Source organism: Branchiostoma floridae, chromosome 15, assembly GCF_000003815.2.
Source record: "Branchiostoma floridae strain S238N-H82 chromosome 15, Bfl_VNyyK, whole genome shotgun sequence".
NCBI classification, from domain to species: Eukaryota; Metazoa; Chordata; class Leptocardii; order Amphioxiformes; family Branchiostomatidae; genus Branchiostoma; species Branchiostoma floridae.
Genome location: NC_049993.1, coordinates 8,114,894 through 8,133,364, shown reverse-complemented (window position 1 = coordinate 8,133,364; position 18,471 = coordinate 8,114,894). Strand labels below are relative to the sequence as shown.

The following is an 18,471-nucleotide window of genomic DNA, read 5'->3' as shown; positions in this document are numbered from 1 at the left end:
CGCGAAAAGTCATTTTTCCGCTACCGCGAAATTAAATCCCCGCGAACTTAAATGCATTTACAGTATACACAAAATAGATTGAACTGAGTCTTCAAGTAGCTGAGTAGCCCAGAACAATTGACATGTTCTAGAGAGCGTTGGCCCCTTTGCTGACGTCATTAGGTTAGAATGTGCACAATGACTGGAGCTTTAGAATGACCCACTTATGTTGGGGCCACTTTGTTTGAACCAGGGGGCAGGGGCTGAGAAATGTTTTCTGGGGCAGCATCTGATCCATGCATGTACTATGATCAAATAGACTGTGGCATATGAGACTTATACTAGTAAATAGAACTAGACTTATATTTTTCATTTGCACATAATTTGTATCCTATTGACAGCAACAGGGTCAACGTTCTCTATAGCATATACAGTACATTGTTTCAGGGTTTCTCAATAAGATTTAAAAAACATTAACCTGATGTTACCTATTTCCAGTATGGACAGATTTTTTAAATTCAACGTTTTATAGCTCATTAGTTGGGTAGACTAACGTATTTAATACATTTGCAAAAATTCTGTTTTATGTATTAAACATGAATATTGTATCCAAAGTGGTCATACAGATCTATACTAGTAGTAAAGAAGTCTAGGGCTTTGGCACGATGTAACCAGCTGCTCTTTGCGTGCATTGATACTTAATAATCAATTGCTCTGCAAACCCTTACATGAAAGGAGAGTAAGCTGCTTGAACCTTAAGCAGGTTGAAAGCACCCTCACACTTAATGAAGTACAATCATGTAAGGAAGTAATCTCCAAGCAGATTCTACGGTAGCAATGCAATTAAGATAGTATCAAAAGCTTCCAGAGAAGTAAAGCCGGTCTAGAACTGTGTTTGGCTACATGGTAAATGTACATCTCTTGGCTGACTACACTCCTTGGCCAGTTTAGTACTATCTTATGCCATTGTAGGTCTGCTTGGAGATTATAAGGAAGAGGCTATTGGCAGGATGATACTGTCAACAGTGCAAAAATGATAAGCCACTTCCTTACATGATGCTTGAGTCTATTGACAGGATCACAGTGGAAAAATCCTGTCAACAGTAGAAATTCTTCTATTGCTGACAGCAGCATCCTGTCAATAGTGCAAATTTTCATACTGTTGACAGGATAATTCTGTCAGCCCTCCAGCATGATCCGTGTTAATATTGCAGAATCTGATACAAGTAAATGCAAATACTAAAAAAAAGTCCCTCTCTCTTCTAATCCTCTCTGCAAAATGTTTAAAGACAAACCTTCTTATGTCTAGTCAAGGCAGTTACTAGTATATGGCCATCCTTGGTTAAAGGTCGATGGAACTAAAGGCTACAGTAACTGTACTGTTACTGTAACTGTTACTTAGTATTAATAGTAACTAACAAACCCCCTATCTGAGACAACAAGGATGACCTAAAATGTATCATCTAGCCTTTGATCTAACAAATTCCCATGGAAATGATCACATGAGACACTTAAACAATGAAGGAACAATTTGGAATACCACGTAATGCTACTTGTTATTGTAATACTTGTAAGCCTTTTTGCCAAAATGTTGTAGGTAAGAAAAATCATGTTTCTTCACCAAGTTTTAGAGTTAACAGAGTGATCACAATTTGTAACGTCTACATACTATTAGTATGAATCATTTATGAGCTGCTACTTCTTAGCTTGGCTTCGCTAATGATTGTTACCACTAATACAACAAAGGCCATTATTACATTGGCTTACCTGTGAAGTGGATCAGAATTTCTATTCAACTGAACATCAATACCTTTACATTTAATGTATAATGGTTGTGTATTGCTGGTGCAACAAAAGACTGCTTTTGTTTTACCAAGGAGGTCTTCGTGATTCTTTAACCTCCTTGGTTTTACTTTAAATTTCTGTACTGGTCTGTGATGTTAACAACATAAAAGGTTGAGTTATGTAAAGGCCTGGCAGGGTTACAACCAAATGAAAACATGGTCATTTGAGGGCCTTTTGTTTTCATTCCAATGAGACTCAGTGGGTGGTGCTTTTAGTAGATTCATTTGGGAGATGACAGAGGTTCATTTGCAGCTTAAAAGTCAATTATTTCGTTTGTCCTTAATTTTCCCAATTGTTTCTTGGCCCACTCAGGTCCAGAACGTCCGGTAGCACAGTCCCGCCCCCCTCTGTTTCCTGGTTACTACTAGTATTCCAAGAACTGTTAGCGTTACGTCAAGAACATCCTGCCTTTTTATAAACCGTGACAGTGACAGTCTGTGCCATGTTAGGCTTTTCAGACATTCATTAAAGAGTCTACAAAACACATGATGGCATTCCATACCTTATGGTCGCACGCAGTCTAATTAAGAGCTGGTAGCTAGACAGTAAACGATCGCAGGTAAGAACTCACAGAGGACGGCAAATGTCTGGACAAAGTTGTGATCTAAAAAATTGCCATAAGATGCCTACACGATATCCCAATTCGTAAATGTATCGTTCGGAAGATATACAGTATCTCATGTTCTTAAGGCATGCTGGAAACACTAAAGAAACATTGTAGATCTTACCTGTCTCACCTGAATGCACACCTGGTTATACAACAAATACTGCAAGTCACTAAGCTTGGAACAGAAAAAGAAACACGCACCTGGCCAAAAACCGGGACCCGAAGAAGACGATCCAAACGTCTAGGGTCCTTCGCAAACGTCTTGCCAAAACGTCAAGACTTGTTGTGTCCAAGAGTTGTTTGTTATCTGTACATTTCGTCAACAATCAATTGTAAACAGCTAACAGCAGACAGGTGCCAGGCACGTACCGCTGCTCGTGATGTCTATAATGCCGGGGGTTACGAGGGGTCAATAGCCCCTTCACCGAAACCATCCTTATATCAATCCTCATCAGTATCAATACCAACAGAAAATGATGTATATTCAATTATATTGGATAGAACATACTTTCACTTTCCGTAGAAGTAATTGGTTTCATAGATTGAAAGTATTTTAGCAATTTAGAGTTGAATCTAGTTGACCTTTTTCCTCACGAGCGTAGGAAGACTGGGTAAAGCGGTATACCGTAAAATGGTCGGTACACTGTTGCACAACACCTTGCATAATGTTTCCATAACGTCAAAAAAACTTGAACGTATAAAGCGAAAATACTGATACTTTCAACATCAATATATCTGAGTCAGTGATTTCCTTATCATACCAGACATTCAATAACACACCATATACCGATCGTCTTTTCTTTCTTGTCTGTTGTTTTTTTTGTGAACATTTCCAGGGGTTGCGATACTGTCGTAAAACCTTAATACCGCAAACTGTGCGGATCCGATCAGCTGGCAAACACCGCGGGGCGAACAAATATCCGGAAGGCGGTCACCACTCCGCAATCTGTTTAAACTTGGCTGTCAGCGCTTACGAAGTTTATAACACACCGCAAAGCTATATCATCCTTCAAGTCAGTTTCCAAGGTATGTCTCAGGAACAATTAGTAAAGAGTTTATTACTTGGACAGTCATTTTCTAGCGTTGTCGATCTTTTTTTTAGACCGGCCGGCCGGCGTCCATGCCCCTCCCCCTTTTGTCACGATTTCCATATGTGACGTTGCTTTCCCTTATATATTTGTCAAAAATAGCACTTAGACGCATTTAATTCCTAGCCCCAAAAGCATGAGACGTTATTGTTGCTGGGCCAGTCACTGTTATGTGTTGCCAACATGCAACAGTCGCCAGGGGTCCCACATGTGCTACCGGTACGCAGTGAGTCTGCGGATGTGTCAGGCACTACAGGAAGATTGTGGCTACTCACTGATATTTCCTGTCACGCCGGCACGTACGTTATTATTGTGTGGTACATCGTTGCGTGCAGACACGAGCCTCGCGGTCGGCACTCATTCGTATTCGTCTCGGCCGGTCCAGGGCCCTACTCCGATCCGATCTATAGATTTGGCGGCTGGCCACACGAGGTAGGCAGGCAGGTGAAAGTAGAGGGAAGGAGCCTGAGGGAGAGATAGACGGGGTCAATTAAATTTTGATTTGCGGTTGGAAAATCATCCTACCACACTTACTAAACGTGATAGTTTATCCTCTGCTTTGATTTGATTTGCTGAATTTAGAGCTCAAATGAATACTGGTACTTATAAGCCATGGTAGACTCATGTTTTTGTTTTGATTTGAATGCATATCCCAATTAAATACACCATGTCCCTTGTTTTCCAGGAATTCCTAGATCCGGGGACAGCCTTGCAGTTGTGAATAGCACCTGTGGACTGATCAAGCCGCCCACTTTGTCTGTGGCAGTTCTTCTGAAGTAGTTGTCTCATGAGCGTTGCCTACCCTAAAAAAGATCAAAGATCAATGAGTCGCCTCTCCAGTCCATACAGACAACAATGGGCAGAAGAACTGCAATGAATCATCTAGTCAAGTAGTTTTCCTAACACTTAACACCTTTGTTCAGACTACTACAACGGCTTCCCCTCTGCTGCTCTGCTGCATTTCTATTCGGGTAGTCCAAGTTCTCTGTGAGTCACAATGTTTGCTCCTTGGATACGAACACTGAGCAAGAATCTGTTTGGCCGCTACCTCCTGGTGACCAACGTGGTGAGTTCAGGAGCTCTGCTGGCCACAGGGGACATCATTCAACAGACCATTGAGCTGGCAGGTGCCAACAACGGACAGAAGAGGGACTGGAGAAGAACAGGTGGGTCCGTACAGGTGTTTTTGCGTGCAGATGTGACTGTACAGGTGTCTTCTGTACAGTTGTGACTGTGTTGGCAGGCATCAGTAATGTACTGGTGTGACTGCGTGTTATCAACTTGATGATAGGGCAAAAGAAGACACTGGTGCCATGGGGCCACCAGCAGACAACTTTGGACTGTCGAGTGTCGACTGACAGGACAGTGCTTTGTATTGTATATTTCTAGAGTATTTTGTATCGATCAAAGACCAAAAAATTCAGTAATTGCAGCCTTACAGTGTGTAAAAATGACTCTCTATGCAGGGACAGTATTTGATATACAAGTTAGAATAGACATCGCTGGAGCAGTTTGACCATCTTCCATATATGGGTTCATCAAGTATTTTATTGAAGTTTTAAACTAGCCCTGCGCTTGCTTGTTAAAGCATTTAGCACAAATGCGTTTTCTGTGCATGATTGCTGTGGTGTCCGTAACCTTCTTTTATATGTCACACTAGACTGGATTTGAAGTTGTATCAACATAAGGCCACACCAATTTAATTTGTTGCTTCTCAAATTTCCTGACCCATTTTTTTCCGATTTGAAAAAAAAATTTAGTCCCAAGAAAAATAATATAGCTTTACATTATGGTAATAGTCGTAATTAAAAATAAGTAAATGCAACACACATAATTTCAGTACGAAAACAATTCCCTTTATTTAGAACAGTGGTATCAAATCAAAGGAAGAGATAATCATGCCATGAAAAGCTGACAACATGACTACTTGTTTTTTGTGTTATATAAGCCTCATATGTTCACCGCAGACTTTTTGCAAATTTTTTTTTTTACCGACCGACCGACCGACCGCCCCAATATTTTTGCTGAAAAAAATCTGAGAAGCAACAAATCAAATTGGTGTGGCTTAAAGGGCAAAGTTGTTTGTTCAGTCATGCTTGAAGACTGTGTTGCCTGTGAACTGAAGCACACGGCCCATCAACAAGGTGCAGGGGGCATGTATGTGTTCACATGTGACATTTTCACAGCTTCTAAATGGACTCTATAGCACTAAATCTGTGGGGAGTACGCCTAAAGAAAATGCTCTTCAAGTCTTCCCAGACCATTTGCCGTAATTGCTTTTCTCCAGGACCAACCTTGATTGTGGTGAAGTACCACTACCATTACCAATGGATCTTCTGACTACATGTTAGTCATACTAAATAGATTGATACGATCTTCGTTTCTATAAACTGCTTGCGTAAAACACATGGTTGTCTTTTGTTAACGCAAAGTAGTTTATCATGCGTCATTGATTACCAATAATTCAACTGCGTTTGTTTAGTGAATTGAGGCTATTCGGTTTTCAGCCCTCTATGTTTCATATCTTCAGGAACAGACATGCATACAGTAACCTTGTTTTGACTCTCATAGGCTAGCTACTAGTACTTGTACTACTATCATGACTCGTTCATCGTATACACACTCAAATGGAAGCAAACTTGTATCTAATGTTTTCATCAACAATTTGCTGATGTAATATGTAAATTAATAGATTTTAGCTCTTGAGATGAAGGAATATAGTACTTATTCCTTATTTTGACCACTCAGAGCTACTTACTAAATCATGACTGGTAATCGTACACCGACACAAATGGAAGCAAACTTGTGTCTAATATTTTCATAAACAATTTTATGTAACATGTTAGTTGATAGATACAAAAATAACATGTCTTGATATATATCTGATCTAATCCAGCATGCAAAGACATCAAACTATTCACACAGTGTTTTATCCCCCTTTGACACGACAATGGTTTGTTCCTAATTGTTGTAATTGGCGTGTACAGTGATGGATGACATCATCAATCGCCTGACCTCAGCAATGCCCACTGGGAATGTTGCTGTCTAAGTTCCACCTGGCTCACAACAATTGCTTGATATACACTATAATACAGACATGTAGGCAAGGTAGTCATGGTTAGGGAATGAATGTGTGACGTGTGAATGAATTTTGTAATATTTCATAGGTATTTTGAAATTTAACTGAACTTGACCTATGAAACAATTTTAATATCTATTTTGAAGTTATGTATATTCAGATTATAATTTTGTTACATACTGTTCAAGTTTAGTAATTAACAAACATTAGGTTTTTGTAACATTCATGTGAAAAGTAACAGATCATCCTGTATGTTTTCTGAGGTTGGTAAGTTATTGGAAAATGGGGTTCTTATATAAGTTATAACACTGTGATCCTAAAGGCTTTCTTACCATCCCATCAACTGTATTCAACAGGACTCTGCTTCTTCTTGCTGCATTCAAAATTCAAAACAAGACAAGACAAGAAGTTTGTGTTGAATGATCACACAGTCTTAGTACTGTCTAGTACTCTGACTGTGAGAAAGAGATGTTTAGATGATGTTCTTGGCATTGTTATATGTAGTGGAATACCAAGGTGGAGTGGGAAGTTAGACGGGGAAAAGGATTCTCATGTTCCACCAAACTCTTTTCTTATTTTGAAAAAAGTCAAAAGACTAAAATGCCAAAGAAGAATTGTAGTATTTTTTCACACTTCCTGACCAGAACCTGATTCAAAATCAAAGACTACTCTGTAGCACTTTCATTGAATGAGAAGTGGAAGCTGCAAAAGATTTCTATGCATTACATTTGTGTGAGGCTTTTTATATGGATTGAAAAATCAACATCTGAGTTCAATCTAACTTTGTTAAGTGATTTGTCATGCATTGAGATTTTATCCGATTTACACTACAACACTTGTAAAATAAGCCGGTGTGGTTGGCTTTCCGATCAAAAGAAAGTATTACAGTGAGGCATGAACATAAAATTGATACTTAACTACATACCACACTACTTCAAAATACATTAGTCAAGGGTGCTATGTATTGTTCGTATCCATAATCCCTAAAACCAGGATAACACAATTCAATACACAGAAAATCCTGAGAAAAATGGCTACTGCACATCTGTCTCATGTCTTTGACGCAATTCTCGGTAAATTCAATTGGAGGGAAATCTTCCCTGAGCCTCACACAAAGTGGGTTCTATTTCCCGGGTAACAAACACCCAGAGACAGATCACTGTTGGGGAGGTAATGATGAGAAATGATCTCAGGGGATGAGCAGAAGGAAATGACGCTGTTCCATACGTGCAGGTGTAAATTACTCGGGACTTTCCTCGCAGGAGTGTAATCGAAGTCGTTAAATTCCCGCCCACTCAGAGTGGGGGGCTGATATAAGCCTTTTATAAAGACCTGCTGAAAATAGGACCCCCATGGTGTGCCTGTTAAACACGCATTTGGTCAGAAGGAAAGCTTTTAACTTACAGTGTGCCTCATAGATTGTAGAAGCTCAACAATTCACCTTTCTATCGTGTAATGATTTTTTCCGCCCACAGCCGAGTTGCCGGCTTATATAACTATTGTAACACAGAATATTTTTTAATAACTAGAATTATAACTACATGAAAACTCCTTTTTTGGCTTACCTTGAGAGACAAACACTGTAAAAGTACATAAATATTCTTAGCAATCATACCATTGCATTATTTACAGAGATTGACTATTTACAGGGGTTACATGGATCTCAAATGGGCCTTCTGTTTGATTGGGACCAATTTGAAAGAAATTCCCACCGTGCAGGAGTTTCTTAAGAGTGGTAGCACCCTTGCAGTAAGTGATGTATAAAGCCCTGGCCTTGAGGGCGGTGTTTCACGTCTCCGTTTATAGCGCAGCGCGGGAGTGCGGTGTAATTTTGCTGTTCAGTAGGCATGTCTCATTAACAGAGGCATCCTTCAAGTCATCTACACCCCGCATATCATGTCAACTCTTTATGGCAAGCTTTTAATCAAGCAAGGGAACCACTTGACTTTGAAACTTTGTTTAATGTTTGACAAGGCTTGTCTTATTCTGGATATTTATCAATCAGAACTTAGAATTTGGGAAGGTAAAGTAATTTATTTCTGAACTCCGATGGTATGGATTTCAGCTGTTGTCTTTTGCGTTGTATTCCATATGAACTACATGTCTCCGTTGCTTGAATAATGTTTTCTATTAAGGTAGTCATATTATAGACAACAGTTAAAGTTTTAAAGCTTACATTCTACAGTTGATATCTTTGTCTTTAGATATGACAATTTTCAAGAAGGGAGAGAGATTTCTAAGGTATTCTAAGGTATTTCTTTAGCTACATCCTTTGAATCAGTTTGATGGTTTAAGATTGAGTTCATTTCTTTTTTACAACCCTTCCTTCCTTCCTACTTTTTTCATTGGGTTAGACGTTGCTTGGTTAATAGATGCAAATGAGGATGAATTCTGGCTGTATTTCCACTGGTACAAGCTGATTCAGACTTTTATTTCTTGTTATCCATAGCCATTCATGCTCTGCTTGTCAATCACAATTTGATTGACAGCATAACAATCAATCAAAATCTGTTACATCAAAATGCACATTACAAGTAGTAAAACTTTTTGTTACATTCCATAGCCAATCTTTTCTGGCCACTTACCAAAAACTTTACAGCAACAACAGGCTACTTTCAGTTAACTGGGCGATTTGCTGCTGCACATTTATCAACAAATCTAATACATATGCTCGGGTACACACATTACCTCCGCACATTTTTCAATTTCAGGGATTGTAAAGAATGTTTTCAGGGAACATTTGTTACAGCAAGAAGCAGTCCATCATTGCCAGAGGGGATCTGTATCTCTGAGTTCGAGCTTTGCTTCATGTAAGATAAGAACTGTAACTCATTCAGCACCAAGGCCATGCCAAGCTACAGGCACACCAATCATTACACTTACTGGGAGGACCTCTACTTTGGAAATGTTGATGATTCATTCTCTTCCAGCCCATGTATTGATTATGGCTGGTATCTGTTATCAGAGTTTGGAAATCTGAAGGGAATCAATAGCTTTGAACAGCAGTTAGAGTTAGATAATGAACATGGTTTAGGTGATACTAGTTTATTCTCCTGATAAAACCAGCTATCATGTGGCTGATGTGTCATGCCAAAGGCAGTTATTCCAGCTAACCAAGGTTCAGAATCATTATGGAGTGAGATCACGTGGCATGATTGGCAGCGCTTTGGGCTCAGGCCCAAGAGGTCCAGGGTTCAAAACCTGCCATGTCACCAATCTTGTGCCCTTCACTCAGGTGAAATTGAACACCTAGCTTTGCCTAGGGTCGTCCCTCCGATAGGACGTTAAATAAAGGTTCCATGTTTGGGGAGAGGCACACCTTGGGCACGTAAAAGAAAATGCCTCCAAAAGAGTAGGGGTCCTTCACTGTGTGAATGGATCAAAACCATTCCGGCTAAATGGGGTAGTGAAACCAGAAACCAGAGGGAGTGGAATTTGCTGATACTGGATTGCCTATTGAATCAGTTATTTTGAACTTGCCAAAGCTCAGTGTTTCTGACTTAAGGAGAAAAAAATGCTGCTAACAGTGAACATAGTTTAGTGCCTAGAAGTGGTCAATGGCCTTGCACTGAGCAAACTCATTAAAAGAAATTAAATGATTTAAATGAGTTTGAGACACTCCTGGTAACATATATTTTGCTGTGAGTGCTCCTTCAACATCTATTTCTGTTCCATTGCATTGCAAAACCGTATCTGGTAACATGCAACTTGCAGTCCCGTGATGTGATTTGTTATACACGTCAGAGAGATCAGAAAATTAGATCACCCTGAAAACAGTCTGAATGGAAAGTCTACACTTGATATACTCAATAACAAGGGAGCAAATATAGTCAGGTTCAACTTTTTGTCCAATCCCTGGTTCTCACATTTTACTTTTGCCAAATTCTTAATTCGATTTTAGGAAAACCAAGGAAATGCATTTGCATGGTCTTTACCTAAAGAGTCTGAGGGAAAGCCATTTTTTTCAGATAGCAAAATACTTGGATTCTAGTCCTCCTAGCCCATTGTTTTGAACTTTTCCTCTTGCTAAATTTCTACATTAAACCTTCCATGAACCAAGGAAATAGATTGATTTGGCCTTAACCACACACTCTCTTATCTGTAACCGGAAATATAAAGTAGTCTACTGTAGTTAAGATTCCCCATGCGACCAGAGTTGATAGGATGTCCACGGCAATCAAAGAAGGAACGGCCATAAGAGACCCCTGTGATGACCCCTATCACAGGGCTGTAATTCCTACCAATCACAATCAGCCTCGTTTAATCTCACAAGGGGTAGCTCTTTCACTGACGATAAGGCGGCACATTTACGAAATGAAACCAAAACAGGTGCGATCTCGGCGGCAGCGATCATTAGATTTACTCCGTACGTGGTGCCGTAACATTATATTATGTACATAAAGACGGTATAACGTTGCGAGGCTTCGAGGTACCTCACGGGATTTCTATTTCCATCAGTCATTAAGTTGGGTCCTATTTGCGAAGGCCTGCAAACCAGGTAATTGAATAAACCTCAGGAAATTGAAAACCATCAATGGGTGCCGCTGACCTGGCAGCCAGCAATGATCTGCCTGCCTACTCAAGGAGAGGCCAATTGTAGCTCACCCCCTATAGTAAAAACACTTTTATCACAAACTCCATCACGAGATAGAAACATCAAGTGCCTCCACCCACCAGACTGCCAGAATCAATCCATGATCGTGAAATGAAACTGGTACTTTTCTCAAAAGAGATATGATGGGTTAAGAAACTCCATCAAAAAATTAGGGGTACCCATATCTATATGTAATATGAAAATCAATCATAGACCTACTGGACGTCTACTTTGATTGTGTGCACTGATTAGTTATCTATTTCATTTCAGTTTGTCCTCTAGTGACTGTCTTTTTTTTTAATGATTAATTCAAATTCTACATGCCCTTTGCTGCACTCCTTTCATGAGAGAGACCTCTTATCCAGCCTGGGGTTTGCATTTAAGAAGCTTGTCAATACAGTTCCTTCATTTGACATGCACAGCAAGACCCACTGAAAGATTAGACGGCTATCTCTCAAGATTCGCTCAATAGGAAAATGGATGGCCTAACCTGACCCCACATGTATGTAGATGTGCTACAGTTTTGTATAATGTACGTTCAATATGGCTCATTTATTTTGTTGTCAGTTGTTATGTTTAACAGATGAATTAAGCTGTACAAGTGTTGGCTGATCAAAATCTAGTGTAACATTTGATACCATTTCTTCAAAGACACTTTCTCATATTCATTTTGAGTGACCCTTTGCTGAGTTGACTTGAAGAATAATTAGCTGTCAAGTTGCAACAGCAGCACCCATGTGTCAAGAGCAGAGTGTTTTCCTGATAATGTTACATGTACATCATAACAGTGTAACTGTGTAAGGAATCACTTGCGTATAGATCTGTCCTTGGTTTTTAACGCCTTCCACCTCACTGTCTATAGATCTACCTTTGGTTCTGAATGCTTTCCACACATTTGTCAATATATCATTTCATGGTGCTGACTGCCATACACAGCTATCAATACATCTGTTCAAAGTGCTGAACACCTTCTACAATTATGGATCTGGAGACCTGTCCTTGGTGCTGACAATTTTTCACGCACTTGTCATTAGATCTGCACGAGGGTTGGGTATCGGTGTGGTGTACCGGTACAAAACCTTCTTTTCTTAGTGGACCGGTCTGGAAAACCGGACCTAAGAAAATTCAATGGACCGGATGTTGGACCGATTAGAAAATGAACAGATTATACCGGCAATATGGCGGCAGGTGTTCACGTGTTTTGAGGCTAATTGGTCCAAGAAAATAGAGCGGAGTAGAAGAGAGTCGGTAGTCATTTTACCCAGTTTCTAAAGTCAAACTTGGTCTAACTTAAATGAGGCAGTTAGTATAGTTAATGTGAAGATAGGATACTCCACCAAACAGATTTCTTTGTAGCAAAATGGAGCATTATTTTGAGTACTGTCCATTCTCAAACAATTACTAGTAGGTCCAGGTTCAGGTTCATACCTGGACCTTATCCTCTGGATCTGGACCTTGCCTGTACCTGAATTTTCTGTACCAGTACCCACCCCTAATCTACACTCATTAATAGATCTGTCCTTGAAACTGATCACCTTCTACAATTGTAACTGGATCTGTCCTTGGGGCTGAATTAGAGCCACACTTATCAGTACATCTATCCTTGGTTCTGAATGCCTTCCTCACAATTGTCTATAATATTATTTCATGGTGCTGACTGCCATCTACAGTTGTCAATAGATCTGTCCTTAGTGCTGAACACCTTCTACACTTGTCTAAGGATCTGTTGTTGGTTCTGAACACCAACCACACTTGTCAGTAGATCCGACCTTGGTACCTAATGCCATCAACTCTTGTCAATAGATCTATCCTTGGTGCTGAACAGCATCCACATTAATCAATAGATCTGTCCTTGATGCTGATGTTCTTTCACATACTTGTTAATAGATCTGTACTTGGTGATAAACACTGTCCACATTTATCAACAGACCTTTCCTTGTTGCTCAATGTCTTCCACAGATTTGTCTATAGACCAGTCTTTGGTTGAAATTCCTTCCACACACTTATCAGTAGAGCTGTCATTGGTGCTGAACACCTTTTACACTTATCTATGGATCTGTGCTTGGTGCTGAACACCAACCACACTTGTCAGTACATATGTCCATTTTGCTGAATGCCTTTCACACTTGTAAGTAGTCCTGTCCTTGGTGCTGAACGCCACCCACAGTTATCAATTTATCTGTCCTTGTATGCCAAACAGCTTCAACACCTGTCAGTGGAAAAGTCCTTTTTTTTTTTTTTTTTTCAACCTTTATTTAACCTTGATACATCATTCGGCCTGAGCCGTTTTTCAAGATTTCAAGGGTGGAGGAGGTCAGAGGTCTAAATACCTTCTAAATACAATGCACTACACAAAAGATACAATTCATCATCATACAATTCACCATTCCATAGATCCTTTCGTCTTCAACATAATATCAGTCCATCTCATAGTCCATAGTTACATAATTTCTAGTCGAGTTAAGTTCTTAAACGACGATAAAGAGGGCGCCTGCCTCACGTTCTCTCTCAGACTATTCCACAGAACTGTGCCTGAGTACGTTATACATCTTCGATACGCTGAACACCTTCCACACTTAAGTAAATCCGTCCTTGGTGATGAAAACCGCACCACCCTCACTTGTCAATAATACATGTGTCCTTGATGCTGAATGCCATCCACACTTGTCAATAGATCTGTACTTGGTGATAAACACGTCCACATTTATCAACAGACCTGTCCTTGTTGCTCAATGTCTTCCACAGATTTGTCTATAGACCAGTCTTTGGTTGAAATTCCTTCCACACACTTATCAATAGATCTACCGTTAGTGTTGAACACCATCTATACTTCAAGTGTCTATAGATCTGTCTTTAGTGCTGAATGCCATCTATACTTGAACACCAAGGTACTGAACACCACACACACTTGTCAGTTGATCTGTCCTTGGTACTGCATGCCATCAACATCTGCAAATAGATCTATCCCCTGTGCTGAATGTCATCATTGTGCTAAAGTTTCTGTTGTCTCTACATCTATTAGCTATCAGAGTAACATGAATATGGTAGGAGATGTTGCAAAGTGGTCTTTAGAACTTCAACAAAGTGGTCCTCATTACACAACCTTCCTTTAATTCTTCTATAAACGTTTTGACGACCATCTGTTACAGTCAAACCTGTCTATAGCGGCCACTCAAGGGACTGGTCAAAATTGGCCACTATAGAGAGGTGGCCGCTATAGAGAAAATGTTGATTAATTGACCACAAGCAAAAAGTTACACATGGTTTTAGTAACAATTGATCTTTATTCACATACCTGTAATCAAGGAGCTTTTATGTGTAGCATTGTACATGTACTGCAATGATTGTTACACTATACTGTATATGTATTAAAAAAACAAAAGCTCGTCATATTTCTTTGATCCTTGAATCGGCTTGTATCCTTTGATACTTCGCCGTCCGTGTGTTCCCTCCTGCGCTCACTCGTCAGATTCCACCATATTGCTAATGTGGTCCTCACAAGAAAAGCCTGTCATTTTAGACTCATCTCTTAATAAATGTAAAAATACAATCCACCATAGTCTGAAGTTCATATGATTTTATCTGTGTAACAATTTATTTAGAATGTTTTTTTTAATGTAAATTAACATCAGCGATAGTGTATTAGAACATAACTTTGCCACAATTTACCTCCGTAATAGTGGTGTCGTCAGTTGACCTTATATGACCTCGTTTGTAGGCGGTAAGGCAGTTTTGTTTTGAAAACTTAGTAAAGAGGTTTTAAATCCGGCGTAGGTTGACGACACGGCTGCTGTATGGCCGAATGCGTGCCGGACCGTAGATCAGCCGTCCGACGTGGCCGTAATCGGCAGTGTTTCTGTGTCTTCGGGACCGGAAATCGTGTGGCCCTGGCCGCGTTGGGGCAGGTGGCCGCTAAGCCTATTTCCTAATCATTACGAATCCAAGGGACAGACAAAAAGTGGCCACTATGGCCAGGTGGCCGGTATGCAAAGGTGGCTGCTAATGCAGGTTTGACTGTACCTTTATCAGCCCTATTGGTTCAGTTGACTTTCTGATAGTTATTCCTCACTTTCAGTCATCCAATATAATAGGAAAAATCCTTTCCAGGCCTATTCATATAACCTGTTAAACCGTAACCCAGTGATAAAAAGAGCTTGAAATGTCAGGAGCAATTTTTTTATTGGTGAGGTAACCTTGGAAAAAGGGCAATCAAAGTAGCACTGGCAAAGAGGAAGTATCCATGTGATCAAGTGTGACCATTTTGCCACTCTGTCTCATGTCAGCCACTTGCCTTCAGGTTTGGGTGCCCTTTACAGCTGTGAATGGAAATTTCATGAATCTTGTCCCGCATTTCTCTGCTTCGCCGACACAAAGGGACTTGGCGATACAGCAGTCAGCGGTAAAACACGTGTAAAAATTGCCCTTTACCAGGTGTCAATGCTGGTGCCCTTGCCCATTAATTTTCACCCCCACTTTTGCCGAATTGAAGAAAAACAGCTTGGCTCGCCTCAGAGCTAGCAAAGCATTTTACTGATATGGCATTTTCTTTCAATGCACACACTACACACCCGACAGCTTTATGCTCTTCGTAAAAGAACCTATAATTTAAACTTGAGCATCTGTGCAATATTGTGTGCACTGTGGTTCATGTCCTAAGCCAGAAAGGGTCCAAAGGACCAGAAAATCAACTTGAAACACAGCTGTAAGAGTTCAGTACCATAGAATCATTTTAAATGTCAGTAAAATTTCTGTTTAAAGATGATGTGTCTTGCTCTGTGTGCTTCTTTTGTGGGCAACGTTCTTTGGTGACCCACTCATATAAGCAGGCCTAGTGCTTGCTCTGTGAGTTTACAATGAAAATGAGTTTGATGCAATTGGAAAGTAAATTACATAAGCTTTCTAATGATATATAATACATTGAATTTGATGCAGAATTGATGGAAATAGGATCAACTGAAGTTAGTATTCCAAACTTTTTGTGCAAAGTTTATACAAACCATTTAACACAACAGAGTTTGCTACTTGTGGAGCTTTAAAGATGCACTCTGTATCTTCTATAATGCACAAGGAGATTAGATAAGAATGTAGACAGTACTTAGACCACCCTCATACTTCATGTCCATCACGAAGTTATCTTGTTTCTTCACCTGTGCACCTTTTCCCTTATGGGTTCTCTGGAGAAGAATATGGACTCTCGTCTGTAGAATATTTTGAGCATATACATGCTGTGTATGTGTACATCTTACTTACAGTTGTAAAGTATACAATGATATCAGCAGCAGCAGTTGCTCATGACCTAGCATTAGCATTCATGTCAGGTCAGGCTTCAGTTAATGTTCAGGGGTCAAGATTTCCTTTGTGACTGGCAGATTCTTAGCCCAGAGCAGAACAGAAGAGTCAAGGACACTTAGTGCAAGGCAGGGTGGACGGCAAGGGAGGGTAAGCCTGTCACTAAAATCGCACTCCTAGCAGCCGGCCTTACAGTTGCCACCGCCCTAGGAGGGGGTCCTTAACCCTAGCCAGTAAGAGATTGTGTAAACATGTCAGGTTCTTATCACTGTTGTCTCTTGAACTCTTCTTCACAGTGCAGTTGATTCTCCTTGCAACCTGTTCCCTGAATGATGGTGTACTTCCACGTGGTGCAGTCCTTGACAAGATGCCAGCAATTTGTTAGCCAGGGTACCATCCTCTCTTATAACTTTCCTTGAGGCTCGATCTTTTTGCTTGCCAATGACAGAGTTACAAGGACTGTTTCCTGAATGATGGTGTGCCTCTACTTTGTGTAATCCTTGCAAGAGTCCAGCAGTTTGTTATTTAATTAGCCAGGGTACCATCCTCTGTTGTAACAGCTGGCTCAATCTTTCCTCTCTCTATCGACAGAGTTAGCAAAGTGAAAAGATTCAGCCAGCAGATACAACGTAGGCTGGTACCCAGGCTACAAGTTTGTTTGGTCAATATTGCAACAAAGTAGGGTGCCCTTCAATTCATCTCAAAATCAATGCTTTGGGGCTCCTTGGGATCTTGTGCCAAATTCCATTTGTGACAACAGGAACTGTCAGAAATCAGGTTATAATTATGGGTATACAGTATACACACTGAGTGAAAATGTTTCTTTATCTTAAATAGTTCATAAAAAGAAATCCAAGAACAAAGAAATAAGATTGGTGTGGCCTAATGGGATTATAGCACCCTAGAACGGAACATGCACGTACTTGTAGTAATCCACCAAAGTTAGCAAACCTTAATTCACTTTGTAATAGAAAATGGATTCGTTAATCATTACCAATCCCTTTAATTTTCCCTCTAGGTCTCAGGGACTTGTGTGTTTACACACTCAATTACTGCCAAGAGGTTTTGCTTTATTCTGCATTTAACCATCTCTAATATAATAAATAGTAGCTTATAAAAGGATCTAAAATCAACTCACATAATTCCACTGAGTACTCTAAATATCTAACATCTAAAAACGGTAAAATCTACTAAATCAAATACAGCATCAATAATCGCTGAGATGTGCACACTTGAGATATCCAGGTGTTTGAGACATTCTTCAAAAGGCCATAATTACATTGTATTTTATTTCGTGGTCTCTTGGTACCAAGCAGAATTATGAGTTTGACGTCAGCATTAAGTAGGTCTGAAACTGGAGTTTTGTCAAGCTGTTATCCTAGCACCACAGACAGAGTGTTACCCTGCATTTGCTTTGTTCTGGTGCCTGAATATGGAATCCAAACTGCCATCATATTTTGGGGATAACAAGAGATAATCTAGCTACTATGTTGATACATGTATGTAAACAAAAGAGTTTATCCTACACATCCTGACATACTGTACAATTAATCTCACCATTAATTTTTAATCAAACTTATGAATTTAAACATTGATTTAAAACTTTTCTATACTGACATTGAGATTCCCATGAACATAATGAAATATTTAGATGTTTCATGAAAAGTTAATGAGACAACTCTGTCAGCATTCTGTACTCTGCAATTATCTACTCAAATGGGTTCAAGTCTTCATTATGACTCAAACATGCAAAGTCGGATATTGTCAGTGACACAAGGTCTGCACGCATTTCATGTGCAGTCTAGGTTTTGTTTGAGTTATTGTTTGAGTTAAACGTTTGGTCAGTCAATGTAAAAAGTAAATATACATGCGTATGTGTGCCAGTCATCAAGTATGCCTCTATACAGCTTTGACATGTGCAACTTGAAGTTTTCAGAAATATTCAAACTGCTGGCAGTTATCTTTGTGACTAATTCTGAATTATGTGCTG

At 39.8% G+C, this 18,471-nt stretch overlaps 2 protein-coding genes across 5 annotated transcripts in view; one reads left to right on the top strand and one right to left on the bottom strand.

Annotated features, from left to right (window-relative positions):
• LOC118431360 (phospholipid-transporting ATPase ABCA1-like) overlaps positions 1–2,839 on the bottom strand; it is a 50,314-nt gene extending 47,475 nt beyond the window's left edge. The window contains exon 1 of one of the 2 annotated variants that reach the window (XM_035842484.1): positions 2,633–2,839. The gene's annotated coding sequence lies outside the window, so the exon portion shown is untranslated. The remainder of the gene's footprint in view (positions 1–2,632) is intronic. The other variant, XM_035842483.1, reaches the window with a different exon arrangement.
• Positions 2,840–3,158: 319 nt separating this feature from the next.
• LOC118431439 (mpv17-like protein 2) overlaps positions 3,159–18,471 on the top strand; it is a 30,227-nt gene continuing 14,914 nt past the window's right edge. The window contains exons 1-3 of one of the 3 annotated variants that reach the window (XM_035842676.1): positions 3,307–3,457; positions 3,712–3,814; positions 4,205–4,685. In XM_035842676.1, coding sequence (XP_035698569.1) covers positions 4,517–4,685 — 169 coding nt within the window. In that variant the 5' untranslated portion in view covers positions 3,307–3,457; positions 3,712–3,814; positions 4,205–4,516. Of the gene's footprint in view, positions 3,458–3,711; positions 3,952–4,204; positions 4,686–18,471 lie in introns of all 3 variants that reach the window. The other 2 variants (XM_035842675.1, XM_035842674.1) reach the window with 2 other exon arrangements.